We start from the raw sequence: 19,738 nt of genomic DNA on the forward strand, positions 1-19,738 counted from the left end.
CGTTAAATTTCAGATTATTGGTAAATACGAAACTTAGATGTTCAATTATTTTTTCTTGTTTTGGAGGCATGATTTTTCTTCGTTTTGTTCTTCGCGGTTGAGAGAATTTCACTTTTTTTGAATAAAAAATGAAAAGGGCAAAAATGTCAAACAGAAGGCGACGGTAAGTAAAATAGGGGTCACGAATAGCAATCCACCAAAAAAACATAGTGGAAAACTGAAACTGTAAACGAGATCATTTGTTCGCGTAAATTAAAGGGTACCCGCAATATTTATCCTTTCTCCTACCGAAGGGAAATAGCGCGGGAAAATTGGCCATTGCCTATTTCGAAGCAGCAGGAAGAAAGATAAATGAGGAATCGCGATCCCGAATTGGAGAAAGCTCGATTTATAAGCTTGGCTCTCGAGTTTGGCTTCGACGAAGAATCTGTGAAGAAAGTCTTGGATCGTTTGATTTCTCTTTACGGTACATACTTCTTCATTTCCCATTCTTCTTAAACCCTAAAACCCTAATTATTTCACAGACATCAATATTTCTGCGCGATGATGATTTATTTTTCAATTTTACTTTTCCCAAAGGCGATGATGGCCGAGATTTTGTCACTGTTGAGTGCTGCGGTGATGACTTTCTTGCTTCATTAGCTGAATCATTGGAAGATACTGAGGATTGGGATGATGATCTGCAAGCCATGGAATCAGAAGCTTGTGGAAATTTGAGCAATATATTTGATAAAGATGCTATAAACAGTATGAATGTTGATGACAATGAAAATGCCAGGGGGTACATCAATGTTGTAGACGATTCACCCGAATCTAAGAAGAAACAGGTTTGGTTGCAACTGGATTCCTCTAGCGAGGGTGACGACTCAGACTTTAGTTTAGCGAAGGGAAAGGGTTCTATGTCTGCTATCTCAAGTAAACGTTTGTCTAGATCCATGGTAAGAATTTTCTTTCAAACAAACAGTACATAAATGAAAACTCTTGTTGATTTGGCTATTCTTATGTGTTTACTTTGAGTTCTGTAGCATATAGCTTAAATGTATATGGCCATATTGTGATGAATAGTTTAAAAAATTTGAAGATGTTCTGCATTAGTACTTCCTAATTTAATTAGTGAATGTGATGATATTATTGAAGTTATAGTTTTGTATGCAGTCGTGTTAGTTTGCTACAGGCTAGAGCACCATGTGTTTGAGTTGATTTTCCTGAATTGCAATTTAGGTACTGATGTTGATTTTTATTGAAGGATCATAAGAGTAATGCCACTCACAATTCAGCTTCATCAGTTTGTAACAAGAGGAAACATTCCGAGAAACAAAAAGATGGACCTCAGATACTGAGCTATGATCAATTGCAGTCTTTGGATGATCCTGAATTGGCAAATGTTGTAATATTCGGGAACATGGCATTCCGTCCATTGCAGCATCAAGCTTGTAAAGCATCTTTGGCAAAGCAAGATTGTTTTGTTCTAATGCCTACTGGAGGTGGTAAAAGCTTATGTTACCAGGTGGTTTGTCTTTCTTTATCCAGCAGCATGTTGTCCTTTTTCACCCCTCTTTCATTGCTCACTTTATGAGTCGACTATTCTTATTTCAAGCTTATGTCTTTGGATACCACTTTTATGGTGATGAATTGTGATCCATTTCAATGCAAGATATCCAATAACACAGGGTTCCTGTCAGTTGTAAGACTTTTTGACAACGTAATACTTGATAAAATGGTACAATTGCACAATTGAGGCTAGTTAATAAATGAATCGGTTGTGCTGATGCTGTTGCATGAACGATTGATGTTACTTTTCCAGTTATAACTGCTCTGTACTTTTAACACCTGCTGGCACTTGGTTCATAATTGAGTTCAGTGGAGGTGCCTTGGTACTGCTGACATTTTTTTTTTTGTTTTGAAATCTAATGAATTTTTTTGCTGTTGGTATTAATGCATTGAGCTTCTTTTTTTTTCAGTTTCCTATAATTCCAGATGCAAGCACGTATCAGTGACATCTTGTAGCTCATGTTTTAGTTGTTGAAACATATTTAGCCATCATCTTATGGTTAAATGAACTCTAAGATATATTTTTCTGCATCTCTGGCAGCTTCCAGCAACTCTAAAACCAGGTGTTACAGTAGTTGTGTCTCCCTTACTTTCCCTTATTCAGGATCAGATTATTACGCTTAACCTCAAATTTGGAATTCCAGCAACCTTTTTGAATTCTCAGCAAAATTCTTCCCAAGCTGCTGCTGTCCTTCAAGAACTAAGGCAAGTTTCTTCCCTGTGCTGTGATCTACTAAGAAATATTTGCTTTCATCTACAATGTTCCCTTTTCTCCTTCAAAGAATTTGTTTCAGAACATGATGTAACACGTTCTTGGCTTAATTGTTTTCATGCCATTTGCCCATTCTACTAGGAAGGACAAACCATCTTGTAAGCTTTTATATGTGACTCCTGAAAGGATTGCGGGAAATCCAGCATTTTTTGAAATTCTAAAATCCATGCATCGGAAGGTAGCTATACATATTCAAGGTTCTGACCAATTTTTTTTTTTTAAAGAATTCCCTTTTAGGAAGAAATTATGTATCTAATTGCCTTTACCACATAAATCACAGGGACAACTTGCAGGTTTCATTGTTGATGAAGCTCACTGTGTGAGGTATTTGACAGCGGACTCTTACATTCTCTTCTCCTTTTAGCATACGTAGGAAGTCCATCCCGCGAGGCAGACCGCTTTCTGCACCTCTCATGCAGACATACGTATTAGCACTAGCAATATACATATAAGAAATAAAAATTATGACAATCTTCCGTACCATGTACTTTGAATTTAGAATATTATGATCTGATTTTCGTCTAATATACTTTTTGAATAATTCTCCAATCAGAAGATGGAAATTAATGAATGATTTTCTTAGGAGTTACTTTTCTAGACTATCACCTGCAGAAATATAAATAATTTTACTTTTGTGGGTATTGGGCAAAGGTTTCATTGAACTACAAGTATGCTTCTTTAATCCTGCAGCTAAAGTGGAAATTAAAACAAAGTTATCACCTTGGTGACTTTTGTGCATTGGGGCATATATTCTGGCCGCATCCATCAGAATTATATTTCTAAGTTGCTAGTTTATTTTCAGAATTGAAATTTCTTATTTTCATTTAGTTTGTTAAAATTTTGATACTAAAATGAATCATTGCAACTTATCAATTTCTAATAATCTCATTGATGCTTTCCAGCCAGTGGGGACATGATTTTCGTCCTGATTATAGGGCATTGGGATGTCTCAAGCAGCATTTTCCGAATGTCCCGCTGATGGCTTTGACTGCTACGGCTACTCACTCAGTTCGTGAGGTAATTATTCTGCTACGGCTACTCACTCAGTTTGCGAGCCTTGGCGCAACGGTAAACGTTGTTGTCGTGTGACCAAGAGGTCACGGGTTCGAGTCTTAGGAGCGGCCTCTTGCCAAATAAATTGGCTGGGGAAGGCTTGCCCCCAGTACACCCTTGTGGTGGGACCCCTCCCCGGACCCTCGCTCAGCGGGGACGCGTAGTGCGACCGGGCCGCCCTTTTTTTATTGGTAGAAATGTTGTCCTTAAGAGACCAAAATTTTCCAGGACATCTTAAAAGCTCTAAGAATTCCTAATGCTCTTGTGCTCGAGACAAGCTTTGATAGACCCAACTTAAAATACGAAGTGATAGGAAAGACTAAGGCTTCACTGAAGCAGCTTGGACAGCTTCTAAACGATCGTTTCAAGAATCAACGTGGAATAGTGTACTGCCTCTCAAAAAATGAATGTGCGGAGGTCTCAGATTATTTGAATGAAAAATGTAAGATTAAGACAGTATATTATCATGCTGGTCTGGCAGCTCGCCAAAGAGTTGAAGCTCAGAGGAAATGGAATTCGGGTGAAGCCCATGTTGTATGTGCTACAATTGCTTTTGGGATGGGAATAGATAAACCAGATGTTGTAAGTTCCATTAAACTCTTTTTATTTTTTCTCTATCCTGTTTCATAATTCAGCAATGTGCATTTGCAATTGAACTACTCTACATGAGGATGCACACTTTATTTACTGCAAAAAAGCTTCCCAAATATGAACTTACGTTCTTCTAACTTGCAAAAGTGAAACACAGCAGTAAAAAAGAAGTAACGAATTGATCAGAAAGAAATAAACATGTTGGAACTTCTTATATCGAGAACACAGCCAATGCTATTTAGCGGGTGTCTTATTGTGTCATAATCATGTTATATATATAATGATTATATATGATATAAATGCAACAAAAATGTAAGTCATGTCAAACAGGTCGTGTTAGGTAGGCTGTCTCCCCTAATGCTATTACTTTGGTAGCAAATGCTTGAAATTTTTTATACGAGTCAATCTGCTGCATGTTAGTTCAGAAAATATATTATTGTTATTGGTTAATATATAGTACATCCCTTAGCACTGGAATTTTGCCTGTGGGAAAAGTGTATTTCGTCCCTTAATATGCTTGTCTAATTTTTTTTTTTTTTTTAAGTCTCTAATTGTCATTAATTTATTATATTTCTTTCTAAGAATCTTCTTGCTGTATATTACAAAATTACAAATTACTTTTCATCTCATATGGCCAGCGATTTGTTGTCCACAATACAATGTCCAAATCAATTGAAAGTTACTATCAAGAATCCGGGAGGGCTGGAAGAGATAATATGCCTGCTGTATGTCTTGCTTTATACCAGAAGAAGGATTTCAGTCGGGTTGTATGCATGTTAAGGAGTGGACAAGGATCAAAAAGAGATGGCTTTAAGACAGCAATGGCTCAAGCTCAGAAGATGAAAAGCTACTGTGAACTCAAGGCAAGTTATATTTTTATGAATAAAAGAAAAAGAAAAACTTACCCTCCTTACTTTGTATTAAAAACTCTTCACTTCTGTTTTTGTTTTTTTGTCCAAATATCCAGAATGAATGTCGAAGACAAGCCTTACTTGAACACTTTGGAGAGTCAATTGACCGTAAAGTCTGCAAATATGGTCCAAATCCATGTGATAACTGTCTTAAGACTTCCATATGAGGATATTTTGTAAATGACAAATTATCAATTTTAACAGGGATACGGTCTAAATTTATCCCTAATATTTTTGGAGAAGTACGGATAATACCTTGAACATAAGAAATAGTAAAATTTTGTATTTAATGTTTCCAACCCGGAGCAATTTTGGACTCAGGCCATGGTCCTGTTACTTGAGCCTAACATTGAAACTTGAATCTAAAATTTTACTATTTCATATATTAGGAGTATATCGCACTTCCTAAAAATCGTACCTAAGGGGGAAATTTAAATTTTATCCCTTTTTTTTAATTGGATTGAGGTAATGAAATTCAGTTTTGAGGTCACATTCTTCTACTTATTTTGAGTTAGCTTTGCACATGTATGGGGCTCCATCACAGCTTACATATTGAATGCTTTTTCAAGGTGGATATGACGTTATTGAAGGATGAAGATGCAGATAATATTCTGTTTGGCTCAAATCTTGCTCAAGAGGAGCCAAAGCTTACATTAATCATTGTCAATTAGAGGTACTTAAGACCAAACTCACTGCTTCATTTGGACTTTACTGCAACATCTATAACTGTTCCACATGTGCTCTTTGTGTTGATGCATGTGATGGATTGTTGTGTGGGGTGAGTTTGTAGGTTAGAACAATACTTATAGGCCTGCCACAGCTCAATTATATACTCGATTATATGTCTACTCCTTTAAGTAAAGTCCAAATTAACAAAAAAAAAAATCTATTATAAAATTTAACTAAATGATGAGGGTAAAATAGGCCTTTGACTTTAACTTTTGTCATGCATAAAAAAATCAATAATATAGTCAAATTTGTTTCATGTCATCATTTTCTTAAATTTTATTATAGGTTTAAGGGTTTTATATGGTTACAAAATAAGTCAATCTAGTTAATGAATAACATGCCTAAGACTGTTGAAGGGTTGTTGGGGCATGTTTAGGTTGCTGGTAGAGTCGGTATGTCTCCCATGTAAAATATATCAATATAGTCTCTTAATTTATATGGTATCCCATGGATTTCTCTATAATTTTATGGTCCGTAACATATATAAAAAATTAAGGTTAGGATGCAAAATTGTTAGTAATATAGTGCTATAGTTCAGGAGCTGTAGAATTATGGATGTATTTTACTGATTTTTTTTTATGTAATTTGGTTAATTGTTTCAAGGTTGATAAGGCATTTAGGTGCTCTATCTTCTAATTAAATTAAAGTTTGTTGTATATATTAAGTGGCAACCCGTATCCACTGAAATTTACTCATTTTTATTGGTATGCGGTGAAATTTATTCATTTTCACCGTTTGTTCATTAAACTTCAAAACGCAATATAAAGGACACTAGACTTTATATTTTCTAACATTATGACCATTAAACTTCAATTAGCGTTTCAAAATGGTCGTTGAAGACTTCAAAATGGAAATGTCCGAGAACTAAAGTTGTTTAGAACCATATTTACCATGGAACCGCGTTTTTTATTTTCCAAAGTCATTATTTATGTGGCTTTCTCTCTTTAAATATTACTTTCTCTCATAACCAAACAACGTCTAAATGATTTCAAAATGAAAATGTTGAAGAATTAAAGTTTTTTAAAATATCATCAATTCTTGGAATTCTCTATTTTGAGATCATCAACGATTATTTTGAAGTGTTAATTGAATTTTAGTGGTTATAATATTAGAAGGTATAAAGTTGAGTAATTTACTTTTGAAATGTATTGGTCTTAATGTTATTTGAGGTAAAGTTCAATGGCCGTGGGCGTAATTTATCTATATATTAAGATCAGCAAAAATATCTTTGGTCTCCTTATCATTCTTGTTTTGATGTATTAAGTTTTGGTCTTTTATTTTTGTTGGATGACTAGAAAAATCAGCTTTTAACATAAAATTCGATTAATATAGCTTTATTTATTTCATATGCGTTTGGAAATTTGTAATTCTAACAATTGAAAGCAATTTATTACGTGTTATTTGGTTATAAAAAATTATACAAATCTTATTTCAAATGTAAAATATAATTTTAGACATAGATGAAATAAGTAATTCTCAGTCAATCAAATTTTATGTTAATAAATTAAGTAATTTAGTAAACATGGGCTTAATTTAATTAAAAATAAAAGATCAATAACTTCATCTGTTGAAATAAAAGATCAATGGTTCAATACACCAAAATCGAAATGATCAGGTGCCTTGTGTTGCTCTAGACCTATTCAGATTCAAATTTGATACGTGTGGTGTTTTTTTTTTAGAGATAAAGTATCAAAATAAACCTATAGTTTTTGGAAAAGCACAACTTAGGCTCCACCTGCAAAATAGAACCAATACAGGTTTAACGTTTAAAAAATTATACTAATTTAGGCCTCGATAATGGGATGAGACATGTCATAGATATTATTCCGTTAAATTCCCTCAATTGTACATAGAGGGAGAAATCATAACTTAACGGAGTAATAGGAATGACGTATCCAATTTGTTATCGGGACCTAAATTGATACATTTTTTAAACGTTAAGCCTATATTAGTGTTATTTTGTACGTCGAGCCTAAATTGATACTTCCTCAAAAACCATAGGCTTATTTTGGTACCTTATTCCCTTTTTTTTAGTGATTTGCTTCATACTGCTCCTTATTTCCCACATACCGCTCCCAAATTACACTTTTACCCTTCCCCTTTATATTTGAAAAATTAAGTTCAAATACACATTCTAACTCCCAAACACATTAATTCAAACCCGAAAAAGAACCCGAACTAATTATGGTTGGACGTGGAGGTAAAGGAAAAGTAGTAGGGCTCATTCCGGTATGTGAATTAACTTAAATGTGTTTTTAAATTTTTTTTTTTAGTTTTCTGTCCCGAAAATCGGGACAGATTTTTGGTTGAATTTACTCATGGCGGGTCCTGGACCCGCCATGAGTAATAGAATGGCGGGTCCAGGACCCGCCATGAGTAAAAGCATGGCGGGTCTAGTACCCGCCGTCCTACTAATACTGGCGGGTATCTGGACCCGCCATGCTCTTAACCATGGCGGGTCCTGGACCCGCCATGCTGTAATGGCCGGCGGGTCCTGGACCCGCCATGGTCTGAATGACGGCGGGTCCTGGACCCGCCCCGCTATGAAATTTGGTGTTCTGTCCCGATTTTCGGGAAAGACAACGAAAAACTAAAAAAAAAAAATTTAATAGTTAGCATATTGTTTTTTGAATTTTAGCATGTTGTTTGTAGAAATATTTAGCGTAATTTTTCGTAGAACTTTAGCGTGTTGTTTTTAGAAATATTTAGCGGATTATATTTATAAAATTAGCTTGCTGTTGAATGTTTATTTTCCAGCGTGACATTGGAGAGGGTTCCGGACATCGCCATCCTTCCTTACGTGGCGTCACAGCCTCTCGACGGAGGGAACGAGGAGCAGAGAGGCTCATGGCGGATGCTCAAAGGGCGCACGTGACAGTGCAGCGGCCCATGAGTGACGATGATGACTATGTTACTATGGATGATGGTGGGGATTTTCCCGAGAGCGACCCTAGCCCTGTTCGTCGGGCGACGAAGGGGAAGGGTGGTCGTGCCGAATCATCTGGTAAATAATTTACATTTTTCTCATAATTTTTTTTTATTAATTTACTTTACTATAGAAAAATTGTTTAAATGTTATACGTCTAATACTATTGTAGGGAGTAGTAAGCGCTCGAGGAATGTTGTAGACGATGACTGGATTGTGACGGATCCGGTCCCCGGTGGACCAATTGATGGTACTGTGATTCCCAGCTTCTTGGGACATGTCGCTTCTACCATATGGATCAGACAGCTGAGGCCGGAGCTCAGGGGCCACACTAGAGGGACATTCTGCCGGAGATTGAATGAGTGGTATAAGAGCGCTCGTCCAGAGGTCAGGGCGCTTATACGGGGATTACAACTAGCACACCTCCCATCTACCATGTACACACACATTGATATGCCCCTTGTATGTGCTTTTGTGGAGCGGTGGCAGCCAGATACGTCATCATTTCACATGCCATTTGGGGAGATGACGATTATGCTGCATGGCGTCTGGGAGATTCTACGCATCCCAGTGGAGGGGCGACTGGTGTCTGATAGCACTGGTGGGGAACAACTTCAGTCAGTAGTGATGGAGTTGTTTGGAGTGACTAGAAATGAGCTGCTGGCTACCCATTGGCAAGGTGGCGGGGTATTCTGCAGTTCAGTTGTCTCTTTATGCTCTGTAGATCGGATGTCTGAGTTTGAGGCTATCGGGTGGATGTTTTTGATGTTCGGTTCCACCTTGTTTATAGACAAGAGTGGCGATCGAATCCGACCCGCGTGCGTACTAGAGGTGCAGGATGGGGTAGAGGATGTGGCTGGCTACTCCTGGGGCACAGCTACACTAGCATACCTATACCGGCAGCTAGGTGTTGCTAGTAGAGGAGATTGTGGACAGATAGCGGGTTGTCTGACTTTTTTTTGCAGGCGTGGATATACGAGTATTTCCCGTGTTTCAGACCTCAGCGAGAGGGACTCCCACCCCATCCGGACGCAGCCCGAGCTCGTATATGGGTCCCGACACAGTAGCCTAGGACAGAGACTCGTTTGAGAGATTTGCGTCGCCGTCTTGATAGATTGACAGCGGCGGAGGTACGATTTCTACTTATACAGCAATAAGTTGTTTAAAATATATTAATTTACTTTTATAATAATTAACTTGTTACATTTGTAGGTGATGTGGATGTCATACGGTCCTGACATAGTGACCCGCACTCCTAGGACTATTTATAGAGGATGGATACGATATCGGGATGTCATGGAGCCGTATATGCCTGATAGATGTCTCCGTCAGTTGGGGTATATCCAGATTGTACCCATGCCGGCTTTCAGGGGCACGAAGGTTGTACGTCCTTGGAATAGCAGTCGGTATCGGTTAGAGCATCCAGTTGTGGTTGCTGACGATAGTTGGGGATTTTTCCCAGCAGCATCTACGCTCATGTTGATTATATACACTCTTGCTCAGATTCTATCAGCATGTGATGAGACGTACATGGAGTGGTACACGAGATATTCACATCCACACATCATGCCCGACATGGATGAACATCCACAGACAGTTCTCACTCGTTCGAACAGTGAGCTTGTAAGTATTTTTTATTTTATCTGTTAATACGAGTTTTTAACAGTAATATTAATTAATAACATTTTGTTTTGTTTTTTTGTTTTTTGCAGTGGGTTAATCGGTGGACTACTGTGGGCACTGGCATGTTAGCAGCTCTTCGACGCATAGATGAAGAGACGGCAGAGGTGTGGGCGGAGGAAGTGGATAAGCTTATGCATGATTGGCATTTGGCCAAATGATTAGTGATGTTTTATTTTAGTTGTTTCATTTGTACTAAACAGTATTAATAGTATGTTTTATTTTAGTTGTTTCAGTTGTACTAAACAGTATTAATAGTATGTTTTATTTTAGTTGTTTCAGTTTGACTAAACAGTATTACTAGTATGTTTATTTTATTTTAGTTGTTCCAATTAAACAGTAATCTGAAGTTCAGTAATGACAAGAAACAGTAATTCCAATTAAACAGTAATCTGAAGTTCAGTAACGATAGTAAACAATAATTCAAATTAAACAGTAATCTGAAGTTCAGTAATGACAGTAAACAGTAAATTCACTAAAAAGTAATGACACTAAACGCCATATCCTGCAGCTCTTGATAATCTATCCCACTGTGCTTGCCGATCTGCATACAAAAGGTCTCATCCTTCAACGCTACTGTCACGATAGATGTTCCAGTTAATTAATATCGGCGGCACTGGAAAATCTCTGGATAAATCCAGCCGAATATAATGTTCGTACCCACTACCTAAATGAGCAATAATAATTTCTCGTTGTGGTCGTGTAGCAGTTGCCGGTGCATACAGCGGTAGCACAGTACCACATGAAAATAAGCTCTCTCCATTTCCATATCCGAACAAAAATACAGCAGCATTGTATAATGACACAATCGGATATAGGTCATCATAAGTTAGCATCCAATGTTCCCTTGTACAATTCCCACCATCCCAAGAAATCCGTTTAACTGCCGCTGCAATCCCATCATAGTATATTGACTCGTATAAAGTACATTTAGCAATTATTTCATTCACTATAGCCGTTCTAACAAAATACCAACTCTCTTCATCACCGAATACTCGGTCTGCCACAACACGGAACCCACAGTTACCATCACCCTTGACATCGAGATAAGATTCAATATAAGGCTTTATGATTTCAACGATTTTGTCATAATTATGGTAATCAGTAATATCATATTCAGTGGCAGCAGTACCTATAATAATATAACTTTGGACTTAATAAACATTTAATAGTAAAAGGAACACAATCGATTCTATACAAAAATTATTACCTAAATTAAAAATAATGGTAAAAAATACCTGCTGATCGATTAGAAGAGCGTCCACGATTCCGACCCGAACTGGAAGACCGAGCCCGTCCACGACGACTGTCACGGTACTCCCACGCACTGGGCATACGTTTGGTTGATAAAGCTCCTTTCGGTCGTCCTCGAACATCGGCTTTGACTTCCGGTTCACCATATCTAGCTTCGTCTGGATGAAGTTGCCGATGAATAAATTGAGAAACATTACGTATAAAGGTTGGATCGCTTTTATCGACCTCGTCAACAAGAGAGTGAAAGTATTCCCGCTCCTCGATCCCATGAACATACTCCAAATTGGCACTGGTATCAGGTTGACCAATGACAAGTGTTTTCCAAAATGGATGTATCTTGGAAATACTTACCGATTTACGTGAACGACACGCTCGGCTAAGCTCACATGCACACGGAATCTGGTAAGAGGTCCTCAACCTATGATCGCAACGTTCATCCACTTCATAACTCAAATTTTGCATTCGTAAATATTCAGCACCAAGCAACAACAAACAGTGGTGGGACACTTTGCACGTCAACAATTCGAACGGAGGTCCGGAATGCGATACAAGCTTTTTATGTCTTGAAGATTCAAGAGTGCCCCTGATACGAATAAACATGTAGTATCAATCAAAATATATATTACTAAATTCAAATATAGTAATAACAATAAGGAAATGGAATAAATTTGTACTTGATTTTGACGACTTGCAAATCAATTTCATGGTGAACCTTGGCCCAAACTGTATCGAGGGATCCAGTAGAGGAATTCAGCCATTGCTTTAAAGAAGAGTGCTCACTCTCCACTCTACAGGTTATTGTGTTGCCAAAATGTAAGAAATCTTTAGTCCACGCAACAACAAACTTCTCTTTGTGGACTAACCATGTATTCTCAACGTAAGCTACCACATTACCTATCCTTCCCATTGTATCCTTCATCTTGGCCACTTCCAACTCATATTCATCTACTGTTTGAGAATTTATTATTTTCTTCCATCTGCCATTCTTGAATTTTGAAGCAAATTTCATGTCTTCACCCATGAGTTTGTAGACTTTGTTTTCTACATAGTTGTTAATATGCCAAGTACATAACATGTGTGCAGAATCTGGAAAAACCTCTCGAACAGGCCTCATCAATCCCAACTCTCTATCAGTCAAAATAACTGTCGGGTTTATGTCAAACCCAATCAAATTCCTCAAACACTCCATAACCCAACGATAGCTTGCTTCGGTCTCATCCTGCATAATCGCATAAGCGATCTTGAAATTGTTGTTGCATGGAGTCATCCCAATAATTTCAAAGAATGGCATTCTATACTTGTTGGTCTTGTAGGTTGAATCCATGTCAATATACCAGTGGTACGTCCGTAGTAATTCAACAGAAGCTGGATGTGCCATAAATACATGTGTTAATACATTAGTTTCTGAATCAGCAAGCGAGACATGATAATACTTGTTCGTGACGGCAAGATGGAAAAACTGACTAACCATATCTCTACCCTCAAACCCATCCTTCCTCAACCGGTCTCTATAATTGTATACATGCTTAATTGTTGGGTTATCTTCTGGATGTTTCTTACGAAGTGCCGCCATAATAGCACACGGCTTTGCTTGATACGAACTCATGTCACACATAATTAGCTTCGTTGCGGGACTAAGCCCGCTTATCTGTCGGTGTCCCTCCGCATAAACCATCATTTCATGATTATGCGTACTCTGCTCCCCAGTATTAAGAACGATTTGCCAACCCGAATAATCTTGCAACTGCCTGACTTTTAGCCGAAATGGACAGCCGCACGCTTTAGTTTTTGTTTTCCTACTTAAACCATCTTCTAAAGGAATAGGCAATCCTCTATACTGTTCGCCACGTGAACATCTCATAAGAGTTTGTTTACCTCAGTGTTTATGCGAAGATATAACGAGTTCGAAACCATTTTTTATTGCAACGTTTTTCGCCCATTGCATTGCTTCCATACTTGTTTGAAATACCGTGCTCGTTATGAAATAAGGACTATAATCGATTCCGTCTCCAACCCAAACTCGAGCTGCCTCCTGAAAATACATGCAAAAAAGGACTACGTTTAGATTAGTCTCAAAACGGGTCCTCGGACCTCCTGCACATAGGCAGGCGGGTCCAGGACCCGCCAACATGTAAAGGGAGGCGGGTCCAGAACCCGCCTCCCTTTAGACAGGGGCGGGTCACGGACCCGCCCCGCTTAAGACTAGGGCGGGTCCAGGACCCGCCCTAGTTTAGTATAGACGGGTCACTGGACCCGTCTTCACATGTAAGAGGACGGGTCCTGGACCAGCCCCTGACAAAATTTAAAAAAAAACAGAAATTAAAGTACATTAAATTTAAAAAATTTAAAAATACATTAGATTATTACCTCGTCTTCGGAGTTTTCGTGTTCCGACGTTCTCGGATCCATAATTTTTGGTTATGTGCTTTGTTCGGGAGAGAGAGAGAGAGGAGGGTGATTTCAATTTTTTTTGAAAAATAATGAAAAGGGCATAATGGGTATGTAGGGGGGCGGGGGCTGTAAAAAGGGGGCGGTGTACGGTAACACCCTTTTTTTTATTAGGGATAAGATTCAAATCCCTATTATTTTTAGGAAGTACATATTTGTTTATAACGTTCGAAATAGTGTAATATTCGCTTAATGAATTTGTTTAAAGTAACATATTGACTACTTGAATTTAGTTAAAATAATCGATTCACCTTCTAAATTTGTTTAAAGTAATATACATTTCAATTTTTCTAATTTCTATTTTGCACTGTTACATTGATCTAGGCAGTTAATTATATGCAAGTTTAAAAATATAACAAAATGCCATTAAATAATCTAATTTAAATATTAAACACTTATTTAATTTAAATGTGTTTGGTAAGTTGAAAATCACTTGTTTTGATAATTTAAAATATTTAACTTAACATTTTAAGTTAAATATTATCAACTAATACTTTTATAACAATTACCTCATTTAATATTTTCAGTATAATAATATTCAGCATTTAAAATTCAGTACTTATTTTTCCAGTGCTTAATTTTTAGTTTATCAAACATCTAGATTGATGATTTAATTGATTTCTTAGTCCAAATTTAGAGAACTCTTTTTTTTTTTGGTAAGAAAGGATAGAGAACTCTTTTTATATATTACTTCTTCTATTTCCTTATATAAATCATTCTAGCAAATTAGTTTTTTCTCCAAATATAAGTCATTCTAAAATTTTAATAGTTTTTATTTAGTTTTTTTGGTCCAAACATTAAATTTTTTAATCCGAAGATACAAAGTTGGAACCATTAATGATAGGAGTGATTCCAGACTGGGGAGCAATGATCCTTTTGGGCCTCATTGTCTCCAGCCCTGGTGTCAACAGTGCTATAATTCAAAGGCCATAAACATAATTTACCCTCGACTTCTAGTCAATAATTCACCTAAGATCAAAGAGAATAATTTGGCAGAGCACATGTAGTTTTCTTGTTATTAAGAAATGTTTAATCTGACTAAGACATGTTAACAACCCTACAATATATAGTCATGTGTTTACACTTAATTCTTTCCTAATTATTAATTAACCTTTGCTTAAATCCAAATCTCTCATAATCAATCACTCCCACTCACTTTTGCCAATTATGTATTCATAGAAAACAACATATTTTTTCTTTTACTTGTGAATTTAGGTAAAGGCTAATAATGGGTCCAATTTTTGAAATTTTCCTAATTTTCTTCTTATAAATATTATATGATTTATGCTTTTGTTGGGAAAAGGAGTGTAAAACAAATCATAATTCATAAAAAGTGACAAAACTTTCACATAAGAAAGCAAACATATTCTTTTGCATTCATTATTTACTCATTTCTTTCATTTTTTAATGAAAAATAATTTTTGAAAAGAACAAAAAAAAAATTAGTACCTATTTAGAAAATAAAGTAACATTTTCTAAGACAGTGACAAGGTACAAAAATACTCTTAATGGTTTACGGTCAGGAATAATTTTATCTCTAACAATTTTATCTCTAAAATAGTATAATTTTACCTCTAATATTGGCAGTTAAGAGCAATTTTATTTCTAAAGTTTGTAAGTTTTAGTCAATTTCAGACATCATTATAAAAATACATACATTTGTTTTTTATTCTACACCAATTGCATTTCAGTTGGTTCTAAACAAAATTCATATTTTTTTATTTAATAATAGAATTAGAGAGCGGTATTTTGAAATCTAGCAAAATATTTGAATTTGTTTTGTTTAGTATATTTTTTTTTAATTTTTTCGAGGTCTAATCATATTTTAGTGGTCTGTTACTAATTAGTGATATAATTATTGAAGTGTAGATGACAAGATTTATGATTGAGAACACAATTTGATGAATTATTTCTCAAATTTAATCCAACTTGTTAATGTTAGTGGTAAAATTGCTCTTTACTACTAAAGTTATGAATAATTGCACCATTTTAGACGTGAAAGGTAAAATTGCTTCCGGATGTAAATATTATATTATCTTTGCATTTTTATATAAGTATTGAAGTAAACGTGTTTTTGGAATATATCAAAATTTGATATGCTGCATGAAAATAAAGTATTGCACGAAAAAGACATTGAAAATGATAATTTTTGTACCAAAATACTTTTCAATACAATTGGGAAATGTGGTCGGTTTCAAACTTATGACCTTTCACACCACATTCATTAACACATTGAACTAAGGGGTGAAAGTTAAAAATAAGTTTTCTTCTTCTTTTTAAATCTTATAATTTGGCATTTAATATTTTGCAGATGGTGAATAATAATTGTAACAAAAATTATACTTCCTGTTTATTGGACATTACCAATAAAAACATGATAATTGTACATTTTTTACTTACACCAATCATTTTATTGCACCTGATCCACCATAAAAGTTGTTATTGTTATAATTGTAGTGGCATGCAGAGAGAGTGGGAGGGGTAGTTGCTCCTGCCCTAAAAATTAAATAATAATTTGTGCGGTTAATTTTTCGTTTAAAATTCAATTAGGTCTCTAAATCTATATATAATATAAAACAGTAACGATGGAGCTGAGGTGTCACTCCCTCCTTTTTTACTGATAGAAAATATAATATTTTAACTTGAGTTATAATTTGAATAATGAATAATTATATAATAAATTTATGAGGTCGCATCAGGTCATGGCTGGAGAGCTCTGCTAGGGTTTGGAGATCGCCGCCGCCGCTCTCCCTGCCGACGATCTGCTGCTGTCTGCCGGATTTCGCGGATCCCGGTCGTGTCCGCTCTCGTCCACCGCCGCTCCCGCCTCTCTTCTTCCGTCGATCCGTCGCCGCCTGCTCTTGGGAACTCGCGGATCTCCGCTCTCGATCTCGCGGTTCTCTACTCTGCCTTGGTTTCTCACCACCGCAGACTTCCTCGCCGTCGATTTCTCGCCGCTGCGGTTCTCCTTCGGTGCGAGGGTGATCGCCTGTCCGTCGCCGGTCCGTTCGTGGATCTGGTTTCCGCTGCCGTGGTTCTCCTTCGTCTGTTGCTGATATTTGTTACTGAATAATAATTATTATTTGGAAAAATACATACCAAGCCTTAATTGGAAGAACGGAACAATAAATTAATAATTATTTTGAAACCTACATACCAAACCTTAATTGAAAATACTGCTTATTTTGAAAAATAAATACCAAACCTTAATCGTTGGGTTGTGTTTTATGTAGTTATTATTAATAACTTTGTAAACAATTATTTGGTTGATTGTTTTTTATCGATTGAACTCGCGAATCTGGTTGCCGCGGTCCACTGTGATCGTTCGGTTTTTTGGTGCTCGCAGATTTGATGGAGATGGATTGCTCCATTGCTCACCTTTTTTCTAGATCCTCTTTCTTGAAGCATGCCTTGCCTGGATCTCGGGATGCTGCGATTTGTCCTCCTTCGCGACCCGGACCCTCTGTCGGGCCTAGATCCTATGCGGCTACTCTTGTTGGTGCTGCTCCTTCTACGGCTATTTCTCCTGAAGTTCCTTCCCCTGTGGATCGATCTCTTATATCTGAAGAAGGCGGCTTTAAAGCCATCAAAATACAGCAGGATATTTACAATGAAAGGTTCAATCTTTGTAAGCATTCTATTATCGGCCGTATCACTCTTGCTAAAGGGGAATCTCCTTGGAAGCAGCCAGACTTGAAGGCCAAACTTTCATCTATTTGGGGTTGTTCTCCTGATTGGAAATTGATTTCTTTGGGTAGAGGTTTTTACCACATCATTCTTTCGTCCGCAGAGGCTCTCCAATCTGTTTGGAGTCGTGGTGCCATTGCTCTTAGACCTGGGATTATGCGTTTCATTCCTTGGAGCCCGGGATTTAATCCAGACTCTCACAAATCCACATCTGCTCAAGTCTGGGTCCGATTCTATAATCTTCCTTGGGAATTCTGGGATAAACGGATCATGGCAAGCATTGCAAGGGCGATTGGGGTGCCCCTTCGTTTTGACAAGAATACCGTGGAGGGTGAAATGGGCCATTATGCTCGTATCTTGATTGATGTGGAGCTTTCTAAGGAAATTCAATACAAACTAAGGGTGGATACTGACACCTCAATGCATTGGATTTCCCTTGAATATGAAAGGCTTCCCCACTTATGCTCTATTTTCCATTCTGTTGGTCATTCAGTTGGAACTTGTAGGAGGAACCTTCGCCGTGAAGATCATGTTGACATAAAGCAAAGAAATGGGAAGCAAAAGATGGGATCTCCCGAGCCCCGAGGTAGGTCTGTTACTCGGATTTGGAAACAAAAGCCAGGAGTTCACATTGATATTGGTGAATCCTCTAAAGGAGCTCCTGCCAAAGGAGAGTCTGACAAACCTAATAATTGTGACTTGCAGATGGTTCTTCACAGTTCAGTCAAGATTAGTGAGTTGGTTCTTGACTCTGATTCTGGAACGGCCCCTGCTTCTCCTTCTCTTGGCTTTCCTTCTTATCAACTTGATAAAGAGTTGGGAATCTTGGGTTGGCAAACCTCTCACCCCAATCCTCCAGTTTCTGAAATTCCTAATTTGCAAATCATTGAGCATTCAGAAAACTGTGACAGTTTGCAGGTGGTGAATGATTCTGAGGAAAAGACTTGGTCTAAAGTCCAGAAAAGGAAGAAACACAAAGATAACATCATTCCCCTTGAGGTAAGTGGTAAACGGCATAGCAAGCCGCCTATGCGGTTTCAATGATTGTGTTATTTTGGAATTGTAGGGGCATCGGTAATGATCGCACTCAACGAGCCCTTAAGCTTCTGTGCCAACAACATCGTCCTGATTTTTTGTGTCTTGCAGAACCTCTTGTTTGTTTTAGTGACACTTCTGATCGATTTTGGAGATCTTTGGGTCTTTCTCTCTTTGCCTGGAATGACAAGGATTCGCCGACTCTTTGGCTTCTTTCTAGGGATGCTTCTTCTCTTTCTCTTCATTCTTCTCATGTCCAGCATGTTACTGTTCAACACCAGATGGGTGGTAAGTCTTTTCTCCTTTCTTTTGTCTATGGTAGTAACCTGGCTTCGGAAAGAAGGGAGTTGTGGTCTTCTCTCTATAGTTGTGCCTTTCCTCATAATAATTGGTTGGTGTTTGGGGATTTTAATGCTATTACGGGCTCTCATGAGAAGCTTGGTTCCCCTCCCGTTGCTAGATCTTGTAGGGAATTCAGGAATTTTATTGATGATTGTGATCTTATTGATATTGATACTTTGGGTCAGAGGTTTACTTGGTACAATGGTCGGCATGGGGCGGCTCATGTTGAATGTCGTCTGGATAGAGCTTTGGTGTCTGAGGGCTTTTTAGATTCTTGGGACTCTATCTCTTGCACAGCTTTGGCAAGGTATAGTTCGGATCATTGCCCGTTGCTCCTTCATTGCAGAATTGGGGAACCGAGGATGGCTAGATTCAGATTCCATGCTATGTGGACCACTAATGATTCTTTAAAGGGGGTAATTGCTAACCACTGGACAACATCCCACATCTCTCTCCCTCCTGCACAACTATTATATCATAAACTTCGCACTCTTAGGCCTATTCTCAGGGATTGGAATAAAAACGTGTTTGGCAGAATTGATTCTAATATCCACCCAGCTGAAGTTCATCTTGCAGATATTCAAAAGCAAATTTCAGAACAAGGAGATTCTCTAAAGCTGAGTGCTGCTTCTGCTGCCTGCTCCAACCTTGATTTACAACTTCTTCGGCAGGAGATGATGTACAAAGAGCAAAGCCGTGTTAAGTGGCTTAAAGAGGGGGATCAGAACACTAGTTTTTTCCAAAGGTCTGCTAGAGTTA

The 19,738-nt window shown here is 37.5% G+C and overlaps 1 protein-coding gene across 3 annotated transcripts; it reads left to right on the forward strand.

The window, feature by feature from the left end:
• The first annotated feature begins 281 nt into the window (after positions 1 to 281).
• LOC136206900 (ATP-dependent DNA helicase Q-like 1) lies at positions 282 to 10,477 on the forward strand. 3 transcript variants are annotated; one of them, XM_065998108.1, is made up of 14 exons: positions 282 to 466; positions 580 to 938; positions 1,247 to 1,507; positions 2,093 to 2,260; positions 2,409 to 2,501; positions 2,604 to 2,647; positions 3,226 to 3,340; positions 3,605 to 3,958; positions 4,606 to 4,830; positions 5,448 to 5,551; positions 8,365 to 8,611; positions 8,706 to 9,663; positions 9,746 to 10,156; positions 10,246 to 10,477. In XM_065998108.1, exons 1-10 carry the CDS (start codon positions 352 to 354, stop codon positions 5,547 to 5,549), a joined length of 1,836 nt encoding a protein of 611 aa, XP_065854180.1. In that variant the 5' UTR covers positions 282 to 351; the 3' UTR covers positions 5,550 to 5,551; positions 8,365 to 8,611; positions 8,706 to 9,663; positions 9,746 to 10,156; positions 10,246 to 10,477. The 3 variants fall into 3 exon arrangements, with proteins under 3 accessions (XP_065854180.1, XP_065854178.1, XP_065854179.1); XM_065998106.1 differs by having other exon boundaries at positions 283 to 466; positions 4,935 to 5,551; positions 10,246 to 10,476; XM_065998107.1 differs by lacking the exons at positions 8,365 to 8,611; positions 8,706 to 9,663; positions 9,746 to 10,156; positions 10,246 to 10,477 and adding an exon at positions 4,935 to 5,343 and having other exon boundaries at positions 283 to 466.
• Positions 10,478 to 19,738: the final 9,261 nt, after the last annotated feature.

Source organism: Euphorbia lathyris, chromosome 9, assembly GCF_963576675.1.
Source record: "Euphorbia lathyris chromosome 9, ddEupLath1.1, whole genome shotgun sequence".
Classification (NCBI taxonomy): Eukaryota; Viridiplantae; Streptophyta; class Magnoliopsida; order Malpighiales; family Euphorbiaceae; genus Euphorbia; species Euphorbia lathyris.